This window comes from Python bivittatus, unplaced genomic scaffold (assembly GCF_059951505.1).
Source record: "Python bivittatus isolate LINGU-HERP-01145 unplaced genomic scaffold, Pbiv_v1 ctg000220_np1212, whole genome shotgun sequence".
Taxonomy (NCBI): Eukaryota; Metazoa; Chordata; class Lepidosauria; order Squamata; family Pythonidae; genus Python; species Python bivittatus.
The window spans coordinates 29,645,591-29,672,006 of record NW_028277048.1 but is presented as its reverse complement, the minus strand read 5'-3'; the positions used below and the strand labels follow the sequence as shown (position 1 = coordinate 29,672,006).

At 40.9% G+C, this 26,416-nt stretch overlaps 1 protein-coding gene across 2 annotated transcripts in view; it reads right to left on the bottom strand.

The window, feature by feature from the left end:
• RHBDL3 (rhomboid like 3) overlaps positions 1-26,416 on the bottom strand; it is a 133,600-nt gene that overhangs the window by 27,583 nt on the left and 79,601 nt on the right. For both annotated transcript variants that reach the window (XM_088138220.1, XM_088138221.1), the window contains 3 exons: positions 19,173-19,397; positions 15,562-15,710; positions 6,933-7,045 (listed from right to left, as the gene is read on the bottom strand). In XM_088138220.1, coding sequence (XP_087994346.1) covers positions 6,933-7,045; positions 15,562-15,710; positions 19,173-19,397 — 487 coding nt within the window. The remainder of the gene's footprint in view (positions 1-6,932; positions 7,046-15,561; positions 15,711-19,172; positions 19,398-26,416) is intronic.

Genomic DNA, 26,416 nt, shown 5'->3' with positions numbered 1-26,416 from the left:
GTCCACCCATCTTCAAGTGGCCAAGTTTGGGGAACACTGCTGTAAACCACTTTGAGCAGCTCCTTTTTCAAAAGAGAGGAAAGGTGTTAAGTAGCTGAAATAAAACATTTGAGTTCACATGGTCACAGTTGGACAATCCCTCACAATCTAGAAACAAACCTGCTGAATCAGAACAATCTCCTGCTTAGTCCAATGTCTCCTTTCCCACAGAAGCTGTTCAGGTGCCCCAATAAGCAGTAAGAAACCACAAACAGGTCATTAGTTGGTCCTTGGCATTCGCCAGTCACAAACATTTAATAGCTAAACTTAAAATATTTTAGGAGAATGAGGGTCACAGTGGGATGGGTGATAATGCAAGCTAGGTGGAGCTGTGATAACAGATGATGTGACAAAAGCTCAGTTGGAAGGGGTTAAATTTTAAGTCCTGTTCTTTCTTTAAATATTCATTAGTGTGTTTATGCTTCTTGCCACAAAATAGTGGGAAACTGCACCATTGATTTTTAGCAATTGTGGTATGAGAGGACTCTATTAGCCACATAACAGTCATTTGGGGCCCACATGCAGCCCATCCCTGTGCAAAGTCATATGTAGGAACCCAGCCATTGGAGTTTATAAAACATAATTTATGGCTTAGCATTATGTGTGCCCCAGGCCATTGTAGCCTATTCAATAAAGCAACATTAAAACAAATCATGAGCTAATGTGACGGTTAGTGTGTTTAGCGTTTTTTTACTTTCTTGCACAAAAGGCATTTAAATCATGTGTAGCAGCCAGAAAACATATTGGGAGGGAAACTAGTGGTGCCCAGCACAGAGGCCAAAGAAAATGCCACGATAATAAACCATGAGACTTCTTTTTCCGCTTGGTTGTTCTGATTAAGTGAATAAAAATTTCCAGGTGGCAACCAGCCAACAGTTTATGGGCAACCAACTGGTAAATCACATCAGGGAGAATTATTATTCATTGAAGTCAATTGCAACAAGACTGTCTTTGTGGTGGTGATTGCCAGGATCGCCGTGTGGCTGTTAACAGTTTTAGAAATCAAATGCAAAGTACACTGATCATGACATCACATGCAACCCCGAGGCACCTTGATGGAAGATGGGCTGGTTTACAGAGCTTCCTTTCTAATAAACGTTTGAAAATAAGGCACTGGAGAGATGGCACACAAAGTCAAAGCTGTCATCAATAACAAATCCATACCCAGAAAAAAAAATCTTCACGCAAGAGAGAGAAAAAGGATAGTGGAAGGAATAGGGAATTTTAACTGCTCTGACTCTCCCCTTCCATCCTTCCATCCATATTCCTGGCCCAAAGAACAGGCTCTGGAGACAGTTATAGTAGCTCCATTATGTTTAAGCTGTGACTTGCTTAGTTAAAGAGAATTGGCCTTTGGGGTACTTTTTAAAAATCACATGGGGGTTAAAACCAGTTCTCTGAATTGCACCTAGCAATCCACTGGAAATCGATATAGCTGTTTCCACACTGGTATTATATGGCTGTCGTGGCTCTCACCAACCAGCACAGGGCTGCTGCTACCTTTTCTGCCAATTGCAATTTCTGAGTATTCTTCAAGGGCAGCACAACATAAAGCTCATTGAAGTAGTCGCGTCTACCAGCAGTGGCATGAGTCACCATTGCCAGGACTTCCCGCTCTAGGTAGGGCCACTAATGATGTCTCAACTGAACCTGGGCGAAGGTCCCCCAGCCACGACTTTTACCTGTGAATCCAGCAGGAGCCAGGGGTCCAGGAGGACTCTCAAATCATAGACCTGCTCCTTCAGGGAGAATGACACCCCATCCAGAATTATGAGCACAGCAGATAAGCTATATCATTTCTGGACAAACAATGACTCTGTCTTAGTATGATTCAATTTCATCCTGTTTTGTCCTATCCAGGGCTCCACAGCTTTCAGACTTCCACAGCAACTCTGGCCCAGTCCAGGGTATAGATATACAACTGGGTATCATCAGCATATTGATGATTCCTTAGCCTGAATCAGGGGCTAGCCCTCCCAGCAGATTCATGTAGATGTTAAAAAGTAGAGGCAAGAGAACCACCCCATGCAGCACCCCAGGTGGGAATGTCTACTGGGACAATCTCTTCCCCACTCCCTATTGTCACCTTAGGAAAAAGTGAAACCACTGCAGAACAGTGTCCATTAACCCTAATTCTTTCAGGCAGGCCAGTAAATTGCAATGGTTGATGCTACTGAGCATCACCAAGAGGTCAAGTAGGACCAAGAGAAGAATATGCCACCCATCCAGATCCTGATGGAGGACATCCAACAGAGTGATCAGTGCTACTTCCATCCCACACCTAGGCCTGAACCCTGACTGAAAGATCTCCAGATGACTCCAGGCAGTATACAAATTGTTAAAAACATTTAAAACAAGAAAAAGAGCAAAGATGGCAGAGATAACAAACCCAGATGGAAACAAAGAAAAGGAAGAAAAGGGGGCTTCAATCATGCCCACTGAAGACCTGGGGGAAGAGCTAAGTCTTCAGGGCCCTTTGAAACACCAGGAGGTTAGTGGAGTGACTTAGTAACTTCCTGAAAGCTACCAGGGAGGGGGTCAGCCTGATCTGCTAAGGAAAAGCAATGCCTTTGAACTTCAGCTCCCTTGATGTGCCAGCAGACTGGGACAACAAGAGCTTCTCCATAACAGGCCAGGCTGAAACCAATTGAGGGGGGCAGACCCTTAGGTGTCCAGGCACCAACCCTGAAGGGCTGTAGAGGTTAACATCAGCACTTCAATACATCCTCAGAACTGAACGGTAATCAGTGCAGGGCCCACAATACAAGTCCAAGATGCTCCCAATGTGGGGAGCTAATTATGACCCTGACCACTATATCCTGGATTAATTGTACTTTCTGGGAAAGGCAGCCCCATGCACAACACACTGCAGCGTGACTTGCTGCTCTCCTAGGGAACTTCCACGTGCGACTGTTTCCTCTCTTTAATCCCTCCTGTTGTGTGCCCCTCCCCCCAAATCAAAGGTATATGAGGGTGGAAAAAACATTGCAAGAGGCTAGAAAGGTGTCAAAGCCCAATCCACTGTGGCACCAATACAATATATGTGCCTACATCATAAAACTCAGTTAAAATTTATGTACTGTGTCTGTGTATGTGTGTGTATTGTTCCTTTTGTATATTTACAATCTGTTTGATATGTGCATTCATTCAAAAGCACGTATGATGCTGTACTTTTAAAACTTTAAAACAGAATGTAACACACTCACACACACAGACAAAAAAAACCCTTGATACCTTGAAGACTAGCAAATGTATGATCACATAATGGTCTGTAATCAATAAAAGCTCATGTGATATGAAAGTGCCTTGATGGTGCCACAAGATTCTTGGTTGCTTTTGTTGTTAAAGCAATTATTACGCAATGAATGTAACATACCTCCCTAAAATGAAACAGAAAAGGAGCCACTGCATCATTATCATCTATTATTGTTAGCTTTAACACGAGCATTTGTATTCCATTTTTCCTTTGGAAGTTCAAGGCAGCAGTCATAGGGTCTCCCTCATTTTATCTCCACAGGAGGGAGCTTGTACTGAGAGAGAGAGTAGCCATCCCAAAGTCACCCGAGTGTCTACCTGGGGACCTGAATCTCAGCTTCTCCAGCCCAAGATCAACAACTTAACCGTTATATTATGCTGGTTCTCATTGATATCATAAGCAAGAAAAGGCCAGAAAATCAAAAGGAAAGCAAAAGGGGAGGAGAGGGTTTTTATTTTGTAATTGTCTTGTTTTATTTATGGAATTTTATGAGGGGCCCAGATGACACCGTCCTCTATTTTTAAAAGGCTCTTCCTACCACTCCTCTTGTCATTTTCATTTCCAGACAAAATGTGTTAAAGAGGGAATACCCCTTGTTGTTGACAGGACACACTTCAGGTAGGCAACAAATAACAAGGAAAAAGAAAGATGAAGAGATTGTCGTATGCAATGTCTGCAAATATGGTTACTTGTTCTCATTTAGCTACTAAATGTGAAGTTCAGTTCGATCTGAAGTCAGAACTCCATAATGGAATGTTCCACTTAGAAAGACCCTTTCACTACACAAATTGAGTCTCCAAATTCATTTTCTCTCCCTCCCTCCCTCTTTCTCACTCACTTTCTGCGTAATTCCTGCCATCTCCATCACTAGCCTCAGCCATCCAGACTCCAAGCTACAAATCCTCTGATTTAATGTGTTTATTGAGCTCCCATCTATACTTTTGTCATCGAATTATAACAGTTACACTTTCCACCTTTGTTTATTTTCTCATGGCAGAGAACATCTTATTCCTGTTCAGTTAAACTATACTTCTACTAAAACATCATTTGTTCATTAGATTGTTCATTAGAGCGAAGAAAAGAAAGTCTGACAGGGAAAGCTGAGAGAGGAAGAACAGCAGAACATCACTGCTCCAGCCATATTACAAATGTATTTTGAAGTTGCCTCTGGCTCAGCCTCATTGTTTTAATTAAACTCTTAATCTTTCAGTACCCAGTATCCTTCAAGTTAAAGAATATCTCATAAAAAAACCAGCAGAAGAGCTAGGCAAACATGACAAATGCAACACAAATGTAAAAATCAGTCAGTGCATGAGGGGCTGTCATCTAAGAGATTCCCAAGTTACTGGCAGGTTGCCTTTTCAAGTCCTAACCAAAAATTCTCAGTTGATAACTACCGACAGTGGAGAAGACAGAAAGGAAGTTAGGATCTTTTTACCCCAAGGAATTTCTTTCAGAGGAACAGAATGAGCAGTAAGTCCTAAAATGAGTGTTGTATTTATGGCTCTAGAAGGGCAACACAAAGAACTGGATACTTTACCTCCAGTTCTCTGAGTGGCCATCTGTTAATTCACACAGAGGTTATGTGCTTGAATTGAACCCCATCTTCTAGAGCTTACCGAATTGTTTGGCAGAAACACTGTCCTCATTATGAGCCACATGACTAGTTACAGCTGCCACTGAGACCATTCAGTTCCTAAGATGGACACAGCAGGAACAGTGTGGTCACCTAAGACTTGGCAAGGCAGGAGAGCAGGCTGTAGGGATTCACAGATAACCACCTGAAGAACTGCAGGTACTGGTGGGTGTATAGCTACGATGATCTCAAAACAGATAAGAGGAAGCCTCAGTTTTGACTGCCCTGAAGGATCACAGGGCAATCTGGAAGAATAGATCTTGTTGTAGAACTGACCCTTCCCAGATGAATTTGTGTGCTTGAAGAGGAGCCACTAATGACGAAATGGTATCATTTGAAGAGTCCATTAGTGCAGAACTGGTAGTAGCAGAGTTGGAGAAGTCTGCTGTGGAGAGGAACTCTCAGCTGCTAGAGCTGGAATCAGAGATGCAACAAGGCATTTATCCCTTCTTTTCTTTTTCTTCCTGCCCACTTGGAATTGCACAGGTCAGGCTTCTTAGAAGGCTGTTCCCTTAATAGGTGGTAATGGCAAAACAGAGACCCGAGGACCCTGTGCAGACGGTAGAGAATTCCATCAGTCTCTCAAAGAAATGAGGGAGCCACAATACTGCGTTTGGGACATAAGAAGAAGCTTGGCGAAAGACAAGGGAGTACAGTCTTTCACCCTTAAAGAAGCTTGCTCCCTGAGATGGTTCCCAAATGGGAAGAAAAATTGTGGCAAGCCTGTTCAGTCAGTGCCTCCCAGTTTTTGTAAGGGTCTCCTGCACCAAGGCAAAACAATGCAATTTATGCCCATGTGAGGGAGACGTTTGTTGCCACATTACTGACATTTGTGAAAGGGGGCAAAGGCCAGATGCCTGCAATGAGAGGATGAGGTATCCTGAAGAATAAGGAACGCTGAAGGACTGAGAGTAAGGAATTTCAATAAAATCCGAGGATGATCAGGTCACGAATGAATGTGCTAAGACTGTGGCACTTGAAAACCAATAGAAGAGGGTCAGCAGGAGCGGCACCTAGTCATGGTGTATGTGAGTGAGATGGAGCTCTCCCCAAACAATTCTGTAAGCACTAGAAGGTTCCAAACAGGACTTTGTGCACATGAACACCCCATGTATGAAAATCAAAGAAACTATGAGGAAGTATGAAACAGCCACTCTGTCACAGCCCTTTGTACAGGAATGTATTTCCAGTATTCAGTATAGCAATAGACCTGAGCAAATACCTCCAATTATAAAGGGACAGCATAATAAGGATAATTTTTCTTGGGCTTCCACTGATAGGAACTCAGCTTTAACACATTTGCTTTCCTGGATCTTCCATGCATAATTTCCCAACTATGGCTGCATTTGGAAGTGAACCCTAAGTGAGGGTAGAGAACATCTACTGTATCTAGCTGGGGTGAGATTTCTTTCTGGGACACCTCATAGATTCCATTGGGTGGGATGAGACCCGGGAGCAATCTGGGCCATGCCTGTCAGGGAAAGGGACCTTGGAAAGCACACTTCTTTAAACAGGTTTCCATCTGAGCTTTAGCAGGCCACCCAGGAGACCCTATCAGCCAGACGTTTCTGGTCTCTGATTTAAAGAAGAGCAAAAAGCACTATTCTGGTCAAGCAACAGAAGGACTGCAAAGGCCATTCTGGTTCTAACAGTTAAGCCCCTAGGAGAGGATTATATGGGCTGAAACACTATACTCTGCGCAGAGCTTTCAAAGAACTAGGAGGAAAAGATGTGATAATTTCTGGACTTGGTAGATGAACAAAATATGGTTTTTTAAATAACAGTGACCCTCACTCTCAGCTTCGTTGATAAGGACAGCCTCATGATGGCACAGGATCAAGAATTTCAGAACTGCAACCTTGCTTCAGAAATGCTGATGTTGACCAGGATGGAGGGCAAATGCCTTTCTAAAGGGTATCATAACCAACCATGGGCAGCTTCTAAACCTTCTCACAAGCCCCAGAGTAATGATGGTTATCCAGTATCAACCACAGCACTTACCTGCTACCACTCCAGCAATATAGACAAACCCAATCCTCGTGGCACCATGTACCATTTCAAGAGGAACTCCAATCAGAAGCTGAAGGACCACGTTGAGTCCAAGGTGTTCTATCCTGGGGAAACAACACTGATTATTTTTATTCACTTTGTTGTTGTTGTTGTTGTTATTATTCCCAGAGTGATGTTTTATAAGAACATTATAAAAACCTATATACAAGCCCCTTGATAAAATATTTATGTTAAAAGACATTTTAAAAGCATTAGAATGCCTAGCTTCTTAATCTCCCTGAGCATTCAAACAGACCTTTTTCTTAATTTAAAAATAATGTAATAATTCTGGTTTAAGAATGTTGTCTTTGAACACTACTGATTAGGACTACATGTTTAACCACTGAACATAATTAACCATAATTATTATATATTAATCATAATTAATTAACTATTAATCAATCAGACATAGTAATTAAGACCATGGGCTGATACAAAGGTAAACTCAATCTTGAATGAACTGGATAATTTCTGGCAATCCAAGATAGTATTCCCAGCTATCTTGTAGAGGGGTAGAAATCTTTTACACCAAAGGGTGAGAAAACAAACAAATAAATAATCTGGCCTCTAATGCTCCAGTGGGTATCTCTTATGACACTGATGTTATCTCTGGATGGGCCACCCTGTTTGGGGGGGTTGAGCAGTTTAAGAGGTGTAATGCCTGCAAATGGGGGGGGGGGAAATCCTTTTGGAAGCATTGGACATTTCTAAGAGATGAAATGGGAACCATTTTGCCTCTTAATCCCTTCCCTAAAAAACTGGCAAAACATTTTGAACCCTCAAGGAGAATTTGGATCTGGAGAATGATGCAGAAAAGGGGGACAAATCTCTGGCCTGAAGAACAGAAATAAAAGTCATGGCTACAAACAGGACCAAAATAAATTGAGGGGTAAAGTTATAAAAGCACTCAGAAAAGGGTTTTTTTCTGTACTGTGGTGGATTAAATGCAAACATCAAACTCAATCATCATATATCATTTCTTGATTTAAAAAAATGATCTCCCTCTGTGAAAAATAAGGTACACTACCAAAAGTTGTATGTGAAAAGAAGTAGTTACATTTTAAAAGAAAATTCACAATGGAGAATTGTGTATTTTAAAAGTTGGAATCAGGGAAATTTATATGTCAAAGAACGCAAACAGAATGATTTGCTTTTGTTTTTTAAGCCTCCTGAGCAATTTATGTTAACACTTAAAAGAAAATGCATAGAAAGGCTCTCGGTTAAGAGATTTTGCGCATCTAAATAGTTGCAATTTTTTCTAAACTCCAGAAGTAAAAACCCCACAAGATTTGAACACTGCATATAATGCGGTCAGTAAAGTGCATAGGATTTTAAGCAACTAGTGAAAAAGGAAACAGGTATTTCATTATTTAATAGGAGTATTAAAAAGAAGAGATGGGGAGTGCAAAAAGATTTAATTCTTTACCTCCAGTCTTCATCAGGACAAAAAAAAGTTGGACGCATGAACCATTCTGCTTGAATAGCCCAAATAATGGCGATAAATGAACTAATTAAAAAATTGTCAGTCTCCTGAGCCAGATGGTATTTATCCAAGAATACTGAACAGCTCAGTTTTTCAAGATTTACCATTTGATGTTAGGCCCAGATTTCCTTGTACAGTTTTTAAAAAATGCTGCTGATTATCCTAATTGTTTAAGCTGAAGCAGTGTGGATTGCAAATTCTCTGTGTGTTTGTGTGTCCTATGTACAGTAATCACCAATCATAACATTTAACAAAAATCTGTTTAGAGTGAAAATGAGGGGGAAAGTTTGGAACGAGATTTTAAAATCTACCTTTTCCTTATACCGAAAGAAGCAGAGCTAGATGCAGGCTAATAACAAGAAATGTCACGGGAAGGTCTGCAGTTTTATCCTAACAAAGAATTTAACCCTCTTTTAACAACATCTCTTGAGGCGCAAGGATTTATTTCTGCCAGTGTTTCTGCATGCCCAATGTTCTGCTGGTCCTTTAAAAATGAGTCAAGCTACCTTCCATTCAGCTAAACTTCTCCTGCAGCAGCCAAGCGCATCAGAGTCCCATAGTCAATAAGGGTCCATAAAACATAATTAGCTTTCTCATGCTCTGAATGTGTCATTCTTTGGATGACAATATAATTGATTTATCCCGGCTTCACCTTCTCTGGGACCAAACAAGCGGGCCCTTGAATCAATGCAAGTCATTAGTTATGGCAGGAATACAAATGGGTGGGGCCCCGCAGATCATTAATGGCCACTTCGCCTTAAAGCGGAAAGCTAAAATTTACAACTATGGTGCCTTAGAAAGCTTTTCCCCATCAGGACTGGAACATGAGCAGCACACATTTGGGGACAAACAGCCCCCCTGAGCGACTCCCTTCTCCCACAATACCTTCTAGCTGTCATGCTGCCCATAAAAAGCAGATGAGCACAGTAAATTAAGAGATCCAAATTAACATTTTAAAGTCACAGCAGGAAGTGGGACAACAATAGACTTTGCTACCTTTGTATCCATTTGCCCTTTGGTGGAGGGGGAGGCAGAATAACAGTCTCCCCGTTAAAAAGCACAAACAGAATATTACTTTCTCTGAGATTTATTTTATTCTCCAGCTGGAGAAATAGCCTAACGCAGGCAGCTTGGCTGGAAGTGATTGCTGAGCACTCTAAATATTACATTTTTCTTAAAAACAACGATCCCAAACGCCAGTTGCTTCTCAAGCGGAGAACGTGTGTGTGGTTGTGATGGTTTACACTTCCAAATGATTTGGAATCCACCACAAAAATGTAATCACCCAATGCCAGTTAAGCCTCTAATATTTACAGACAGCAGACACTGGATACTTGATCTTCCTAGAGATTCCCCGGGAAACCAGCCAAGGGTGTGAAAAAAACCCAGGATAATTAAAAGATTCAGCACATTTTTCAAGCAACACGGCAGCCTAGTGGCAACAAGATACTTGTCAAGGCAAAGGTTAGCTTTCTGTGAGTAAGGAAGGTGTTCCGCAATCTTTCAGAGTTCCAGGGTGGCTGGCAGTGTGAAGTAAGTCAATTCTTTTCATCCAAAGAAATCCCAGAGAATTTAGCGTGCCTGATTTTCTTCAGATATGTTGAAATTAAGTTCCTTTAGTGTCCAGCTGGAAATTGGAGGGCAGAAGGCTCAGAAAGGATGATAGGGTAAAACCAGATATTATAATAAGTGCATGAGAACTGTTACTGTGTATAAATAATGTCTCCTGCTGCCATCAGGAGGAGGACTGAGAAAAATCCTCTCACATTAAAAAAGAAGCGTTCATTAGAATGTGTGTAAAAGTTAAAAGTTTTCTGCAAATCTGTTAGGAAAGGTTATTTATCAGCAGAAGGACCAGAATGTTCAGATTAGATTTGGTGGCCCCAGTTAAAGAGAGTCTCCCTACCTGATTCTGAAATGACTATCAAGTAAAATATACCAACTCTGAGCTTGGTTGTTTTCTTGCAGACACTTCGTTACCCAACTAGGTAACATCTTCAGTGCTGGAAGGGAGTGGGGTTTGCTCTGTTTATATATAGTAGCTTGCCCTGTCAGTGTTGGTGGTGGTGTTGCTTTCTCCTTGGCAGTTCCTTGATTAGGCTGTTGTTTACTGCTTGACTGTCTGTCTGAGTTGGTAGTTCTTTGATTAGGGTATTGTTTACTGCTTGATTGTTTGTCTGCTGTTAATCCTGGTGTTAATCCCTGCTTATCTGGGTGTTGATTGTTGGTGAGGAGGTGTTCTGCTCTTTTTGTTTCCTTTTTTAGCTTTTTATTGTCTCTTTTGAATGGTCTGTAAATGTTATTTATCTCTATGTGCCTGTTGATTGTTGGCTTGTCTGAATACCAAGCTTCCAGGAATTCCCTCATGTTTTAGGATTTAGTTTGGTCTAAGATGCTAACAGTTTCCCAGCTGAAACTATGGTTGAGTCTGTCCATGTGTTGTGACATTAAGAAATTTTCATTGTGTCTTCTGACTGCTAGTTGGTGTTCATGGAGGTGCTCTGCTAGTCTTCTGCATGTCTGTCCTACATAGTAGCTGTTACAATCCTTACACTGTATGTTGCAGATGACTCCTGTTTTTTTCTTCTTGGGCTACTGGGTCTTTTGATTTACTTAAGATGTTTTGGAGGGCTTTAGTAGGTTTGTGTGCTACAGAGATGCCATGTGGTTGTAATAGTCTGTTAGTTGTTTCTGAAATGTTTCTGATGTATGGCAGTGTGATCCTTTTCATAGCTTGTGTTGATTGCGATGTAGTGCGTTGAGTGGTCAGGCACTTTTTGATAAAGTTGCGTGGGTATCCATTTTGTTGGAAGATGTTGTATAGGTGGTCTGTTTCCTTTTTCTGCTGTTCTGGGTTGCTGCAGTGCGTTTGTGCCCATCTGAATAATGTTCTTGTCCAGCTCCCCTTGTGGGAGGTTGGATTATTACTTTGGTAATGGAGCACTTGGTTAGTGTGGATGGTTTTTTGACAGACTTGTGTTTCCAATTTGCCATAATTTCCTCTGCTGATGTGGATATCCAGGAAGGGTAGTGTGTTGTTGCTTTCTTCTTCTTTGTGATTTTTATTCCTTTGAAGAAGTTGTTTCATGTGTCTTCTCTAGTTGTTCCTTTTTTATTATGACAAAGGTGTCATCTACATACCAGATCCATACTTTAGGTTGTACATGTGGAAGTGCTATAGTTTCTAGGCATTGCATTACGAACTCTGCTATGTGCCCTGACAGTGGTGATCCCTTGGGTCTGCCTCTGATTTGTTGGTATATTTGTCCATCAAACTGAAAATAGGTAGTGAGGCAGAGGTTGATGAGGTCCATGATTCTGGGTATTTTGATCTGGGTGTATTTGGCTAGGTAGGGTGTGTTGTGTAGTACTGCTGCCATGGATTATTTCACTAGTTCTGGGCCTATTGATGTAAAGAGTGCTGTGACATCAAATGAAACCATAATTTCATCATCTATTTTTAGGTCTTTGATTTTCTGGAGGCACTGTAGTGGGGAGTTGATAGAATATTCGTTCCCCTCTGTGAGATGTCCAAGCTTTTTTGTGAGTTCTTTCGCTATATTGTATGTAGGGGTCCCTGGTAACAATACAACTGGATGGCGAGGTATGTTGGCCTTGTGCATTTTGGGGCATCCATAGAAATATACCAGTATTTACAGAGTTGCATTTCAGCCAGGGATCTTAAATAATTTCAAGAGCTGACACAATGTTAATGTTCTTGTTTTCCTGTCAGGCATAACTCAGTGATGAAACAGAAATCCTACCCCGCCCTAATGTTTTTTCTCCTGGAAGAAAGCTTGACTTGGTGGGAGGGCTCAATAGATGGAATGATATGAGAGCAATCCCAGAGCTCATCACAGGGAATCACCATTGATGATAAGGTTGAAAGGGGAGGGAGAAAGCTAAGAACAATCCCCTAAGGGAATGAAGGCAAATGGGATTGGCAGGCATGAAGGAAGTCAACCTACCTAGGAGAAGACACTCTGAGATCAAACTAAAAAAGGCAATGGCAAACTACTTTTGTATTGTTGCCTAGTAAATTGTATGAACATAATTATAACAATTTGATGAATGTGAGTGATAGATGATGAGACCCACCAGCTGGGAAGCCTTCCACAAGTAGATCTGGAGGTGACAATATAACTATATTCAGAAACTGACCCCATTAAAAACTAAGTGAGACAGGCAATACACCATTGTGAAACAGGAAGGCACCAAACAGAGATGAAACACCCACTGAACTGCTTAAAGCTGTAGAGAAGAGGTGTTTAAAGGGCTAATAGCTTTGTTTACACAAATATGGAGCAGATGGTGTGGAAAAGTTTGCTATATACATCTATACTAAAGAAGAGAGATGCAAGAGAATGCATGAATTATTGAACCATTGCACTAATTCCTCATGCAGGCAAAATTGTTCTTAAGATTTACTGAGAAGCATAGATTTGCAGACAAAGAGAAAAATACCATATGAACAGGGAGGTTTCAGAGAAGGCAGAGGGACACAACATAAGATAGTTGATGTGAGATGAGTAACAGAGAGAGCAAAGGAATATAAGAGTGGGATTTCCATTGCATCACTACCTTTGCTTCATTCAAGGCCTTTGGATGTGAGGTCATGCCAGAATGTGAAACACGTTAAAGCTAATGGAAGTGCCAGAATTCTGAGGAAACTTCCTAATGAACAAGAAGCTACTATAAGAACAGGATTTGGGGAAACAGGATGGTTCAGAATAGGGAAGGGAGCGAGACAAGAATGTGCACTGTCCTTGTATCTGTGGGAGATCAAGGCTATCAGGAGGGAGGGGGTGCCTTCCAGGAGGGGAAAGGAGACAAGAGACAATACAGTCCTCAAGGGGAGCGTGGGAAGCGAAAGAGGTTCAGGATGGCCACTCCCTTGAATCTCCCAGGGTATATCCACTAGTTGCAGGAGTATAGATTTAGTTTGGCAAGATTCTGTCTATAAGGAGTAAGCAAATAAAGGAACTAGACTGGACTGGACTGGACTGGACTGCTTCACCATTGTACTTGGGCTGGGCCTGACAATATCTGTTCAATGTCTGCAGCAATGATGGAATAAAAAGTGGAGGACTGGAAGAAATAGTAGCTGGAATAAACAGTGGAGGTAAAAACACTAACATTTTGAGATATGCAGACAACACCCACTGTGGTAGTCAAAAATAAAGAAGAACTAGAAAGGTGATTATGAAAGAAAAAAATGTAAAGTGGAATATCCCAGTTAGTGTTAAATATTAACATGACAAATGTAATCTTTACCAACATGTTCAGTGAACTCACAAATGGACAGTGAAGAAGTAAAGGTAATATATTATTTTTATCTCTTAGGCTCAAGAACAGATAGGCAGTCATTATGCCGGAGAATTAAAGAGAAAGTTAAGCATAAGGAGGAAGAGAATAAAAAAGGTAAGGATATTTCTTTGACAATAACAATCAGAATAGTTAAAGCAATGGTCTTTCTAGCGCTATGTATGGCTTTGAAAGCTGGACACCTGCAGAGAAAGCTAGAGATGGCTTTGAAGAAAGTATTCAACAGCCATTAGGTAAATAACAACTTAGCCGTGAAAGGGAGAAGGGAGTGAGGAAGAAACTCAAGATTGCCCCACCTTTATTTTCTTTGGTACAAAAGTAGGGAGAGAGAATATCTGTCAGGCTTTCAAGATTTTGTTGTTATATCCTGCAACAGTAAAGTCGAGTTTACAAAGTCCTTGTGGTATCTGTTTCCTGATCTGGCCTACCTTAAAGAGATAACAGTACCAGACAGAGAGATAAAAAATTGAATTATGGACTTGGAAATAGTAAGAATACCATGGACTGCAAGAAAAGGCTATCATTCACTCCTGGATTAAATAAAGAGTGAATGCTTCCACAAGGCGAAGATCAGCATGGAAAAATTCATGTACTTTTGGGCAGATGGTACAAGCAGATGATGAACTAGAAAAAATGATTAAGTTTAGCAAGTTTGAGGGAAGTCAAAGTAGAAAGCAATGGATTAAATAGATGGATGGGATTAAAGAGATTACTGGAATATCCTTGCAGAAATTGAAGGAGGAGATGTTAGTCTATGTTAGTCTACGTTAGTCAAAAACCAGAAAGACTCCAGTAGCATCTTTTAAAATTAACAGATTTTATTAAAAGGCATAAGCTTTTGCGAGCTACAGTATTGGATGAAGATACAAATACAGACCAACAGGCCTATCTGATGAAGTCAGCTGTAGCTCACAAGAGGTTATGCCTTTCAATTTATTATCTGAAAAGATGCTACCAGATCCTCCTGATTTTGGGAATATCCTGGGAAGTGCTATGAGTTGTTGCTGGGGCAGGTCAAAATGGCGAGCTTTTGTTTGTGTAGTTGACAGAAATTGGGCCAAGTTCAGTGGTTTGTTTTATACCAAATATTGATATTGACAAAAATTTGGATTTATATGTGTTTTCTGCTTTTATTAATTTTATTAGCTGCTTGATTTTCTCCTCTTTTTCTTTTGACACAGGGAGCTTTTGTTTTAAGCAACAAGAACAAAAAACCCCAAACCCAATCCTATTATTGAATTATCTAAGCCATGGGACCCCTAGGAATCATTTTAGATATATCCCATCCAAAACAAATGCTGACCACAAATATAAGCCATGGACATTTGCAGGGCGGGAGGGAGAGACACTCCATTTAAGCAATGGCAGTCAGCCCCAGGAATATCATCTGAATTTCCCACTATGGCTGTATTTGCACAATATACTGAACTGCAAACTAGCCAATCACATTTTAGCCTAGCATGTTGTAGGAACCCAGCCTATCTAGTTAGTTTATGGTCAAATTATGAAAATCCAGAAAATTGGGTTGAGTAAACCCAGATGATGCAACCACAGGTGACTAAGAATTATGATAGGGGTACTGTGGGAAATTAAAATGGCACTTAGCTACCCACTACTGTTTGGAGAGCTCATTTTAAAGTAGGGGAGCGCAATGGGCTGTGCCATGATGTTGTACCCTAGGGCTGCCCAAGGATGCCAGGGGCAAGGTCCTCCTTGCCCTCTTCCCCTAATATCATGCAACAACGGAGACATCAACATTTCTTCAGCACTCACCCTGCATGCATGAAGATGTAGGTGAGGTACCTCCAGGCCTGGGCACGGAGTTGAGGATGATATAATAATGAATTCTTCAGGTAGAAGGGATGGGTGACTTGCAGCACAAACCTATCCAGTACCACTCCATTGTAAAGAAAGAAGGCAACCTAGAAGAGCAGGGAAAACCCACAATTAACCATTATCCATTTGCATGTCGGTAAAGAAATAGAACTTTATAGCACTCTCAACTGGAGGGGGGAAAGGTGCTTCAGAGTCTAACGGGGGGCTCACACGACACCTTTGGACAAGTCCTTAAAGCAACAGCGCTTTTCCCTGGAATTGTGTGGCTATCCTTTGGAGCCGCACTGGGATCCTGGGAAAAGGCACATGTGGTTTAAGGAGTTGTAGATTGTCCCACGAATATTCTGAAGTTCCTTTTCACTCTTGAATCCAATTCCCTGAACAGCCCTAAGAAGAAATCTGTGCATTTCAGGAGATATAAACAGCTCAGTTCAGCAAAAGTACTTCTAACTAGAGGTTGGTTTGGACCTTGGTTACTTGTTTGCTTTAAGTGGAGGAGGTAGTAGATTTCTCATACTAGTCCCACAAGTTGAAGCCAACTATCTGTTAGCTGATCCTCAAGAACCACATATTTAAGCTTTGGCTGTACAACCAGCTAAACCGAAACACCTGGATAACGAACCCATGAATGGCACCATGTTAATCTCTAATGCATGCTGCACTTACAACCAAACTTTCTGATTTACCTTGTTGTTGAATATGGAATAGCAACTTCTGGGAACTTCCAGAAACTACAATGTGTGACTTCCCTAAACCTTGATGATGTTGCAATAGCTGCTTCTCACATCAGGCTGAGGCAAATTGGCACAATGGTTTAGGACAGTGTGTTAGTCCAGCCAATGTGAAAGGGGGACTATATGGGCATACATAAATTCCTGCAGTGGCAGAATCCATAACTGGCCAGGATTTCTTTTTCTCTGAAGTAACCCCACGCAAATACATCTGTCTGGATTTAAGCCCCTTTCATACTGACGCCAAATATATGTCATTGGAGGAAAGCCCAGCGGATACGAAGAAAACCATGAAACATCTTTTATTCAGCTAAATCTATTCCAGGAGGATCCAATGACATTTAAGTTCTACTGGATCAGCACAACATATTTCCTATGTTGTCTGGCTATGAAACAAAAAGTTTTATCAGCTAAATCAGTTTGCAATGCAAATGTAAAAACTACACAAGTATATATGCATATATGCCAAGTTCACACATTGCACAAATACATGAAAGACTCAAAGGTGTGTTTCACAAATATCCTGAAAACATACTGCTAGAACATCTGTGCCCTCTCCCATTTTTAAAATATACTGTCATCCTTTCTACTGCAATCCCATTGCTTTTGTTAATTGCTCAGTATGGAGCAATTAAAACCACTGTAAAATGCCTGAAGATATATTTGAGCAATATGCTGAACTTTAAATAAAGCTTTGGTTAAGACATCAAAGGACTGAACAAGAAATTAAAAGGCCAAAGGTTCACTCCCGTGCCCCGTGTTATCTCCATTTCCCTAGTAGCATGGAGCATACCTCATCTTGCAACTTTAACTTGACAGCATTCATTCATTTAATTGATTCTCCAAACCGACATGGTCCTTCAGAGACAGTAATTTATCCAAGAATAGGTGAATTATACTATCCAGAATTCCCACCTAAAACTCCTTGGACTTCCTTGGATTAAACTTCATATTATTCATCTAATCTACCCATTCAGGAAGTCTGCTGCCATTCTGGGATTACTAGGAGAATTACAGCTGCCTGTCCCTCAAAAACTGCTAATATTGCAGCTGACACCTCAGATGACTTCTCCCACTGTCATGTAAAGAGCATGATCGATTTTAGAAAAACCTTGCAAAACATCATAATCCCAAGTCAACAGTGAACAGCAGAACTGAAGTTCTCAGCACCACCTGAGATTGATCTGCCAAGTAGCATTAGCGGCACCTTAATACTGTGCTGTGCACTTTCATTTCTGTGTTTGTTACCATCCCATCTCACATTAATATCATAGTTACTTGAAAAGAAGATTCTTCTGAATTGAAGACAACCTCCCAAAGAGAGTAGGCAGGAAAAAACCCGCACACACACCAAATCCTATGCAATGCCCAACTTCCCCTCTTGGCAACCTAAGGTTGTCAGTATCTCCTAAACCAACCTTGGAGGTTCCTCCCTCCATAATATGTATATGACATACTTGTATGTGTGTCTGTGTATATATACCTCTTCCTGAAGCTATACTAAAAAAAAAAAAAAGCAAGGCAAAACAAGGACAAAATAAAATTAAAATAATAACCACTGATTGCAATTAATTGCCTGTAAAATTAGGCATCCCATTTATAAAATTAATTCATTCCCTATGTGCCATCTGTTCTTTCTCACACATGCAAACCACTTTCACAAGAGAAACACAAGTATGCACACAGACATATACCCAGATGCATTCCCTCCTTTCAGCAGAAATACCAGAGGAGGAGGAGGAGGAGGAGGAGGAAAAAAAGGTGGAAATAGGGCAAGAGGAAAGAGTAGCTGCACTGCAAAGAGAAGGCAAGGCAAAGAGGAGAACAAACCTGTTTGGAGACGAGATAAGGATAACTGGGAGAGGGGAGCAAAGGGAGAGAAAGCCCTGTTTATGCACTACAAAAACAGTTAAATTCCTTAGGCCAGCAGCCCTCCCTAAAGCAATAGCTGATCTTCAAAGAGATCCCACACAGGGATCCTACCCACAAAGTCCATCACCAGTTCCTGCAGCTGTTTGTCCTTCATTGTTTCAGCAGCATTTTCTATTCTTCTTGGTGAATATAAGATGAGTCCCCCAATTCAGAAGTAATTATTTGTGGGGAAAACTCTTCCTTTCGTAAATATGGTAGTTATCAACACTGAAGGTGTGCAATACATGTTTTGTGTTAATGCAAGACACACAATGATACTAGCTCACATCTTTTATAATGTCTATTTCTTTCCAAGTAAATATTGGCTATTTCAACACTACCACAGTCTTGATGGGATTCCTGAAAGAGGCTGTTCTACAAAAGTGGTTCTGCAAGAGAGGAGACATTCCTATGGGTGCTGTTTTGATTCACTTAGATAAAGGTGGAGAATCTGCCATTCCTGAACATCAACCTCACTCTCTTTGACCACTGGCCATGCTCCCTGTGTTTACGGGAGTTGGAGTCTGGCAACATTTGGAAAGCCACAGGTTCCCTATACCTGCATTAAAATTTTTAAAGATATTAAATCAAAACAGTAAACTAGTTTGGAAAACACACAGGTTGCCATAGCAGATACATAAGAATCAATTTAATAAGTTGTCTGGTCCAAGTCTCCATCAGCAGCTGACGTCTTTCCATACCATACTTAAGAGAAAACGCTAGACTATCTCTTTATCTGTGCAAATATTAGGGTCTAAATTATACTGGGATTAGCTGACACCAAACCTTAGCTGATGGCTTGCAAGCCGAGCAACTTTCAGGCTGTAACTCTAATCTTCCAAGTGAAGAGAATACAATAGACTAGATAAACCCCACCTGCCTCATTAGGTGCTTGAAGATACTTGCCTCTACAATTGTGATGGCAATCATGAACCAAGGTGGAGGACAGCAGGTGTAGCTGTCGTAGTACCACTTCCGATCTATCTCACGTGGTAACGTCTCATACGCAACGTGTCGAATCAGCCGCTGAGAAAGGCTGAGTCCTGTCTCCTCCAGAAGGGCCTTGCTGCACAGCCTCCTGTTCCCTTGCAAGATGGCTTGGCGGAAGCTATTGGACCTCTTGTTACTCATCTGAGGATACAGTTAAGAAGAAGGAAAGAAAAAATTAAAATTCTCGATTCAAATTATAAGCTGCTCGGGCTGAGGGCATTCAGATACGTTATCAGGGGTAGGTTCAATAGTTGGCCATAATGCAGAATTTTACAAGATACAAACAGTAGGAATCCAGAACAAACTAACTTTCTACTTAATCTCTGGGATAGCTTGTTGATTTAAACCTCTATAACTGGATCTCATTCTATGGTGTAAACCAAATAAATCAAATGTAAAATGTACTTTCTGTTAGTACATTTTACTAGGACTTTCTGATCCAGCTGAGTGCAGCTGGTGCACAAGATACATTTGTGGAAAGGCCCTCCTGGCCACAGCTAAATAAATAAATAAACGAACAGGTAGGTAGGTAGGTAGGTAGGTAGGTAGGTAGGTAGAAGGGGAAGAAAAAATAGTGAATGCATGGGATCAGACAGTTCTCTGGAATGGTCCTTGGAAGAGCTATGGATGGTCACCAGAGATGAGTTGAGATGACAGGCATTCGTCCCTGTATTTGCCAGAGAGTGGCCCCGATTCGATGGCAGCTAATTAACTTAGCTCCCAGGATTCATCTATTCCTGCGTAATAGAGTACAAGTATATAAGATGTTCCAAATGCACACATACGCCTTCATATAGAATAAACACTCTTACGCAATTGCCGAAAACTTTTCTGAGAGCCCTTTATTCCTATAGACTACAGCTCTGCTAACATCTGCTTGTAGAAAGCTGCCAAGACCTAACTCAGCACGCAAGAGAAAACACCACAGCATTAGCATTCCGGGTTGGTGGTGTTGCTACTGCCGTTTGATCATTTTCTTTCTGGCTCATCTGTGCAAGATTTCAAAGCCCAAATCTCCTTCTTTCATACATACAATGTGCAAGGGTAATTGCTCCAAGCTGAGCCAAACTGCTTAAAAACAAACTAATCACACTGCTATAAGCCTTGTTCTGAACGAGGAGGGCTGAGCTGCAAGTGGCCTTGATGATAAATGTTATTTATCGTTAGTTATGTACAATCATTTTTAAGCCGCCTTTAATTTCTTCAGAGAGAATGGTAGTGTACAAGAATAGGATGCAAATCACCACAGAGTGGCAAGAAAAAACAAATACAAGAAAACTGCATGTTAAGAAAATAACAAGGGCGAGTAGCAAATATGCAGCAATCACACAGGTTAAACCAGCCAATTAAAATGCTAGAAAAACAAGGCACTGAAAACCTGTGGAACACTGCCAGAACCATGTCCGCTTCCTCGAATTTTCAGTCACAGCTCACCATCAACCACCTGTGTGCTTGTGACATCTGTGTACTTGTGTCAGTTCAGTAATTATATTCTCTAATTGTCAACATAGAATCTTCACGCTCAGAGGGCCAGTAACCACTGGTTATTAGACACTGGATTATTAGATTCAGCTCATCCCTGAACGATTTGCATAATACTGGCATCCTCTCTTTCCATTTCTCCTGCATCAACTTCATTAAAGTAACTAGTGCACTGGCCCAGCACCCCTGATTTCAAAACTGCTTGAGCAGAAAACACCCCCATTGAGTCACTTAGATGTCACTTTGTTTGACCGTCTAAGTATGTCTCCATGCACAGTTGGGTTGTTTCGGCAAGACCAGCCTATTCATTCCATTAAACAAGATCCCTCTTTCTTCAGTAGAAACATTATTTTCCCTAGATCATGTTGTAGTACTGGTTTCTCATGTTTATTTTATTAGAATTTTATTTTAATGCCCTGAATTAGTGTAATTCTTCTGATATGTATTCTGAACTTGTTTTAGTTTTTCTGTAATAAAGAAATTAACTACTGTTTTTCAGAGTTTTGATTGTGGTCGTTTTGGGTATCTCATTTTCCTTAAGTACCCATGATCTTAAACAAGTGTATCAAATATGAGTATGTAATGTGCAGGCACACAGGCAAATAAACACATAATGTAACACAAGCCCACTCCTGTTACAAAATGCCCGCTTAATTACATATCTTGAGAACCACCTACAACACATAAGAAAACTGAGCTTTGTGGGAAGCCTGACAAAATCAGTAGTTTTATGGTGGGATGGGAAAGATATAAGTTTATAGAAAGGGGACAACCAGAATCAGTTCTAAACACTCTGCTGTTACCCGCTGCTCAGTTATCAACAAGCAAGATAATCAAGCTATTTTGTTGTTTAAATATGTGGACGTCAAATAAACCAAAGATTTTCCAGAAGAAATGTGAAAACAAAGGATACTCGCTGAGTGGAGCACACAGCATTTAAAAACTCTTCATCTTCACCTCAACGTATCCTCACGTTTCATTCATTTCAGGACAGGCGGGATACTGGTTGCTTCTGATCCCATCTAGGTGCTTACAATACCAAGAACCATTTAAACTGGGCATCTTATAAAAGCGCTGAATAGTATCAGGTGATGAAACAAAAAAAAATAGGAAGCCAACTGACATCTCTCTTGAGAACTATTCTTTTAATGACCTACCTGAAAACAAAGAGCTCGTGTTACAGCAAGAAAGGAAAGGAAAGCAATCTTTCCTGTGCTTTAAAAGAACTCTTATGTTTCCCAGATGATGCCCTCAACATTTTAAAAGTTCTGTTTAAAAGTGCTTGTAATGAGACTCTCCAGAGGTGTTATGAGTTAGGTGGCTTATAAATGGGATTTATAAACAAACACACACTCTTCTCCATCAGCACTGGACAGAAATATATCACTCAGGGCAATTTCAAACAGTTTACATTTCTAAGGGCTCTTCAGCAAAGTAGCACTAAAAATGCTGTAATCCAGGGTGGAAGTGGACATAAATGTATGCAAGTTGAAATAATTCCTCACTGCATTTCAGACCCCTGTGCTGAATCAAAGTAGGGATTTTGAGGGAGAAGCAGGGAGGGGAACCCCTCCTTTGGTGCCAGTTACTGGTGGCGGCAGATTCTCAGGATCACTCCGTGGGATCAGAGAACTGGCACCAGAGAAGCCAATCACTGTCACTTCTCCCCACCATCCCAGCTCCTCTCCCCTCTGCTTCTCCTGTCATCCATAGCAAGAGAAGCAGGGAGGGGAGGGGAGAAGAGTCCAGCCTCCATTCCTCTTCCCTACCCCCTGCAGGTAAAGGGAAGGGGGAAGGGGGCCTTTTCTCCCTCCAGCACAGAGGGCAGGAGAGAATTGGGAGGTTAAACTGGTAGAGCTGCAGGGATGCCAGAAGAGACTTTGCAGCTGCCAGGTCCTTGCAGGGATACAGGCTCCAGAGTTGCTTGAAAGCCCCCCAACTGTACAACTACCCTGCCCCACTGCCTAGCTATCACAGTACTTAAGATATGCTATTGAAATTCCCACACGGGTGCAGCAATCTTCTGGACTGCTGCTGCACACATATCAAAACCCAAGGGAGCACAGAATGCCGTACCATGGGGATATGCCTCCCCGCAACTTTGGCCACTGGGTCTAGGTATCAAAAACTCCTTCCCCATGGCTTAGATACTGGGGTACAGTATACCACAGAGGGGGCAGCTGCAAGGGACGGTATCATGTGAAGAGGCACTTCCTCGGCTTCCCTTCCCACAAGGTCCATTTGCTCATCTTCAACTCCCTCTAAAAGAACAGGCTGGGCAAGGGAGGAGTCCAGTCTCTCTTCCACATGGCAATGGTGGCACAGAGCACGGCAGTCTGCTGGGCCAGTTAGAGCAACCTCCAAAGAATCCTCTTCCATGATCCTGTAATGTCCACATGGCAACTCTGGGGTAAGAGGAAAAACCTCTCATCTTAGGACTCCAAAACCAACCTCGGGCTGCCTCCGATGGGGGCTGCATTGTGAGGACATGCCCTCAACAACAGTTAATGGTGCATTTCATGACATGGCAAGCAAGACATGAAGATGTGCAGTCACATATTGAGCACACTTCCACAGTATAACCTTATATCCGTGCAACTATCATGGTTTCCCGCTTAGGATGGTAGGAAGTATAAATTAGGAAGAACAAGGGCAATTCTAACTCCCCCAGTGGGATCTATAGTTTTTTGGGTCTCTCTGGATCTCAGGGGGATTTTGTGTAAATAAGCTGTAAGAATTACATATCCAAACTAAAAATTTTCATCTCAGTCTTTAGTAACAATGTTTTTAAAAAATCTTATATTTCCTTCATTTGGTGATATGGTCCAGGAACTATACCATACGAAAGGACTGTAAGATTATGGGAACTGTTCATGGAAGGCTAGGCAGGAAATCTGTGGCCCTTCAGATACTGTTGGATTACATCTCTCTGCAACCCTCTCTATTGACTATGGTAACAGAGGTTATTGTTGAGTTTTTAGCTCAGAAACATCTGGAGAATAATGGCTCCAGGAAACTGAAGTTCATTGTGTAGACAATAGTGGCTTGGCCCTTCTCTTGGTTCCCTGATGGTTCATGGTTCATAGCAGGAACTTTTCCTTCCTTTGAGATAGATAATTTCTTGTCATTCCTTTATAAGAAGGTTTTCTATAGTGGTTCTCATTTTGATTCACAATACATTAGGGGACTATGGAATGAGGAAGAACCAAGGAGCTAAGGGGTAGGTGAGATGAGATCTTTCTAGATCAGGAATGTATTGATCATCTGAAAGCTTTTTTAGGTCTCCCGTGGGAAATGGATCATCTGTTTTTCTCCAGAGTTATGCGTTAGTTTAGATCTTGCCATCATTTCATTGTTTTATCTAGCACCTAAGCAGGTGTGAGACAAGAGATCCCTGAGTAGTTGTTCCAGCCCTCACTTTCCAAACTACTTCTATTCTTTATTGATTTATGCAACCTCTTTTATGATGACAGCCAATAAACACAATAAAGGAAATATGAATTAACTGTGTTGTTTGGCTTACTCAGCACTTGGACCTGCAAGATTCTGTAAAGACAAAGGGAAAAAGCTGAAAAGTTTCAGTCAGAATCCATCTCTGAGATTAAGGACTAAGGACATCTATTTATATTACTGTGTGGCTTATTGTTTAATGTGCATTTTATTTTCATAGAAATACTGCTATTGAAATTGTGTTTTGTTAAATATTATGAGTTTAAATAAGCTGTGTTTTCTTCTGCTGGCATGGACTCCATTTACAGGAATTTCTGTGATCCCCAACATTTTCCACTGGCAACCACCCCCTTTGCAAAGCTCCCGCTGACACTAATGAGAACTTTTTCTGCCCAAAGGGAAATTGGAGAAAGTTGTCTTTCGCTATTCCATCAGGAGACTCCACCTCTAATTTCTAAGCCATTCCGTGAATGGAAAGAAATTCATGAGCCAAGTCGGAATACATTATACAAATTAAATACATGCATTATATACACGGGTTTCTGTCTCAACAAAACCCAATTTTATTTGGCTCTAAAGATACCATCAAATATTAATTTAAAAAAACCCTATATGTAACTGTATGATTATGCATTTATTTTTCATATGTAGGGTTTTCTGAATGGAAGGAAATCAGATATACTCATCCAGCTTGTTCTGATTACAGATCTGATTATCTGTAAGCAGGAATATTTGCTTTTTTCCCCTCGCTTAGAAAACTTTTCTTTATATTTTCCCAATATTGTTCAATTTTAGTCCTTAGAACATTTAGAAACTTGAGGAAGGGTCAACAACTTATATTAGAGTCAGGGGAAAAAATTCAGACGTTTTGTTCTCTTCTCCTTCCCCATTTTTACATTATAAATGAAAATAAATGTGTACAACAAAAAACAATCATGGCTATAAATAGGACAGGCCTGACACATTCTTGTAAGGATTTCCAGAATAAAGCAAGTCGTAAACCGAGTTAATAGAAACAGTGAGACAAAACAGACAAGCTTCATCAAAGTGAGTGCAAAATGCAATCTGGGCATAATTAGCTATAGTATAGATATACTCAACAGCTTCTAGAAGCCGCCAAGGGTTTTTGAACTGTGGCAAGATAATAACATGAAAATGAATAAATACAAGATATTAGTAATAGGAACAACCAGAAGTTTCTCAGCCTTCCTAGATATTTCAGTAAGTTAACTGTTCTGTAATTGCTGGTTGGACCAGGCTGAACATTCCTTGACGTGTGGCAAATGACCTTAAGATGTCAGGTATAAAATAAAGGGCAGTTTAATAGCATGAATCATGGATCCTGCTTCAGGATGAGAACAAATGCAAAGGTGATCTGGTAAGAGGTATTACTGTAATTTCTTATTATCGCCATCGAGGGCAAGGCATTGATTCAGGCAAATGAAAATGCCCTTTTATGCAATGTGTGAAGGATTTTATAAAAATATCTAGATATTCACCATAGCTGACAAACTTTGGTAGGTTTGTTAGTAGCAAACATGTAAACTTTTGAGATCCCTTTCAATAATTTTAACGCAAACATTCCATAAACCAAGACTGCAATACTATACAACCTAATTCCACTCATTCCTTTCTATGTCTACTGTGTGTGTGTGTGTGTGTGTGTGTGTGTGTGTGTGTGAGAAACTGACATACAATATCACAGAACATAATCTCAAAAAAGGCAATATTCTCAGTGAGAATACCTAATTCTATACAGTTTTTTAAGGCATCACATTTTATAGATGTGATGGACAGGTGTCTGAAAACACATACTGTAGCTCATACACAGGGGTATCCACAGGTATGGTCCAAAAAGTCAAAATGGTGGCCATAATGATGCAATTGAAATTCCATTTTTTTGGCTAAGTCCATTGCTGGTAATTTGCTCAGAAAACCGAAAATGGCAATAGCAGTAGAGGACAGTAATTCTTTATCCCTGCTTTCTTTCTGGATGCATCTTTTGGCTTCCCAGTCTACCCTACAGTTCTGGTCCTTCCTAGGGGTCTCACATCATATGTGGTAGCAAAACTACATGTCTCCTTTTGTGTGAGAAGATCCAACAAATTCAGGGCAATGAAGTTTCATTGAATTGTCATCTCTAGTTATCAAGGGCCTTTCCCTGCCATATAGAGAACAGCTCCCATGTGGTCATAATTTACTTACTTGATTTCTAGGGCTAGAATTTT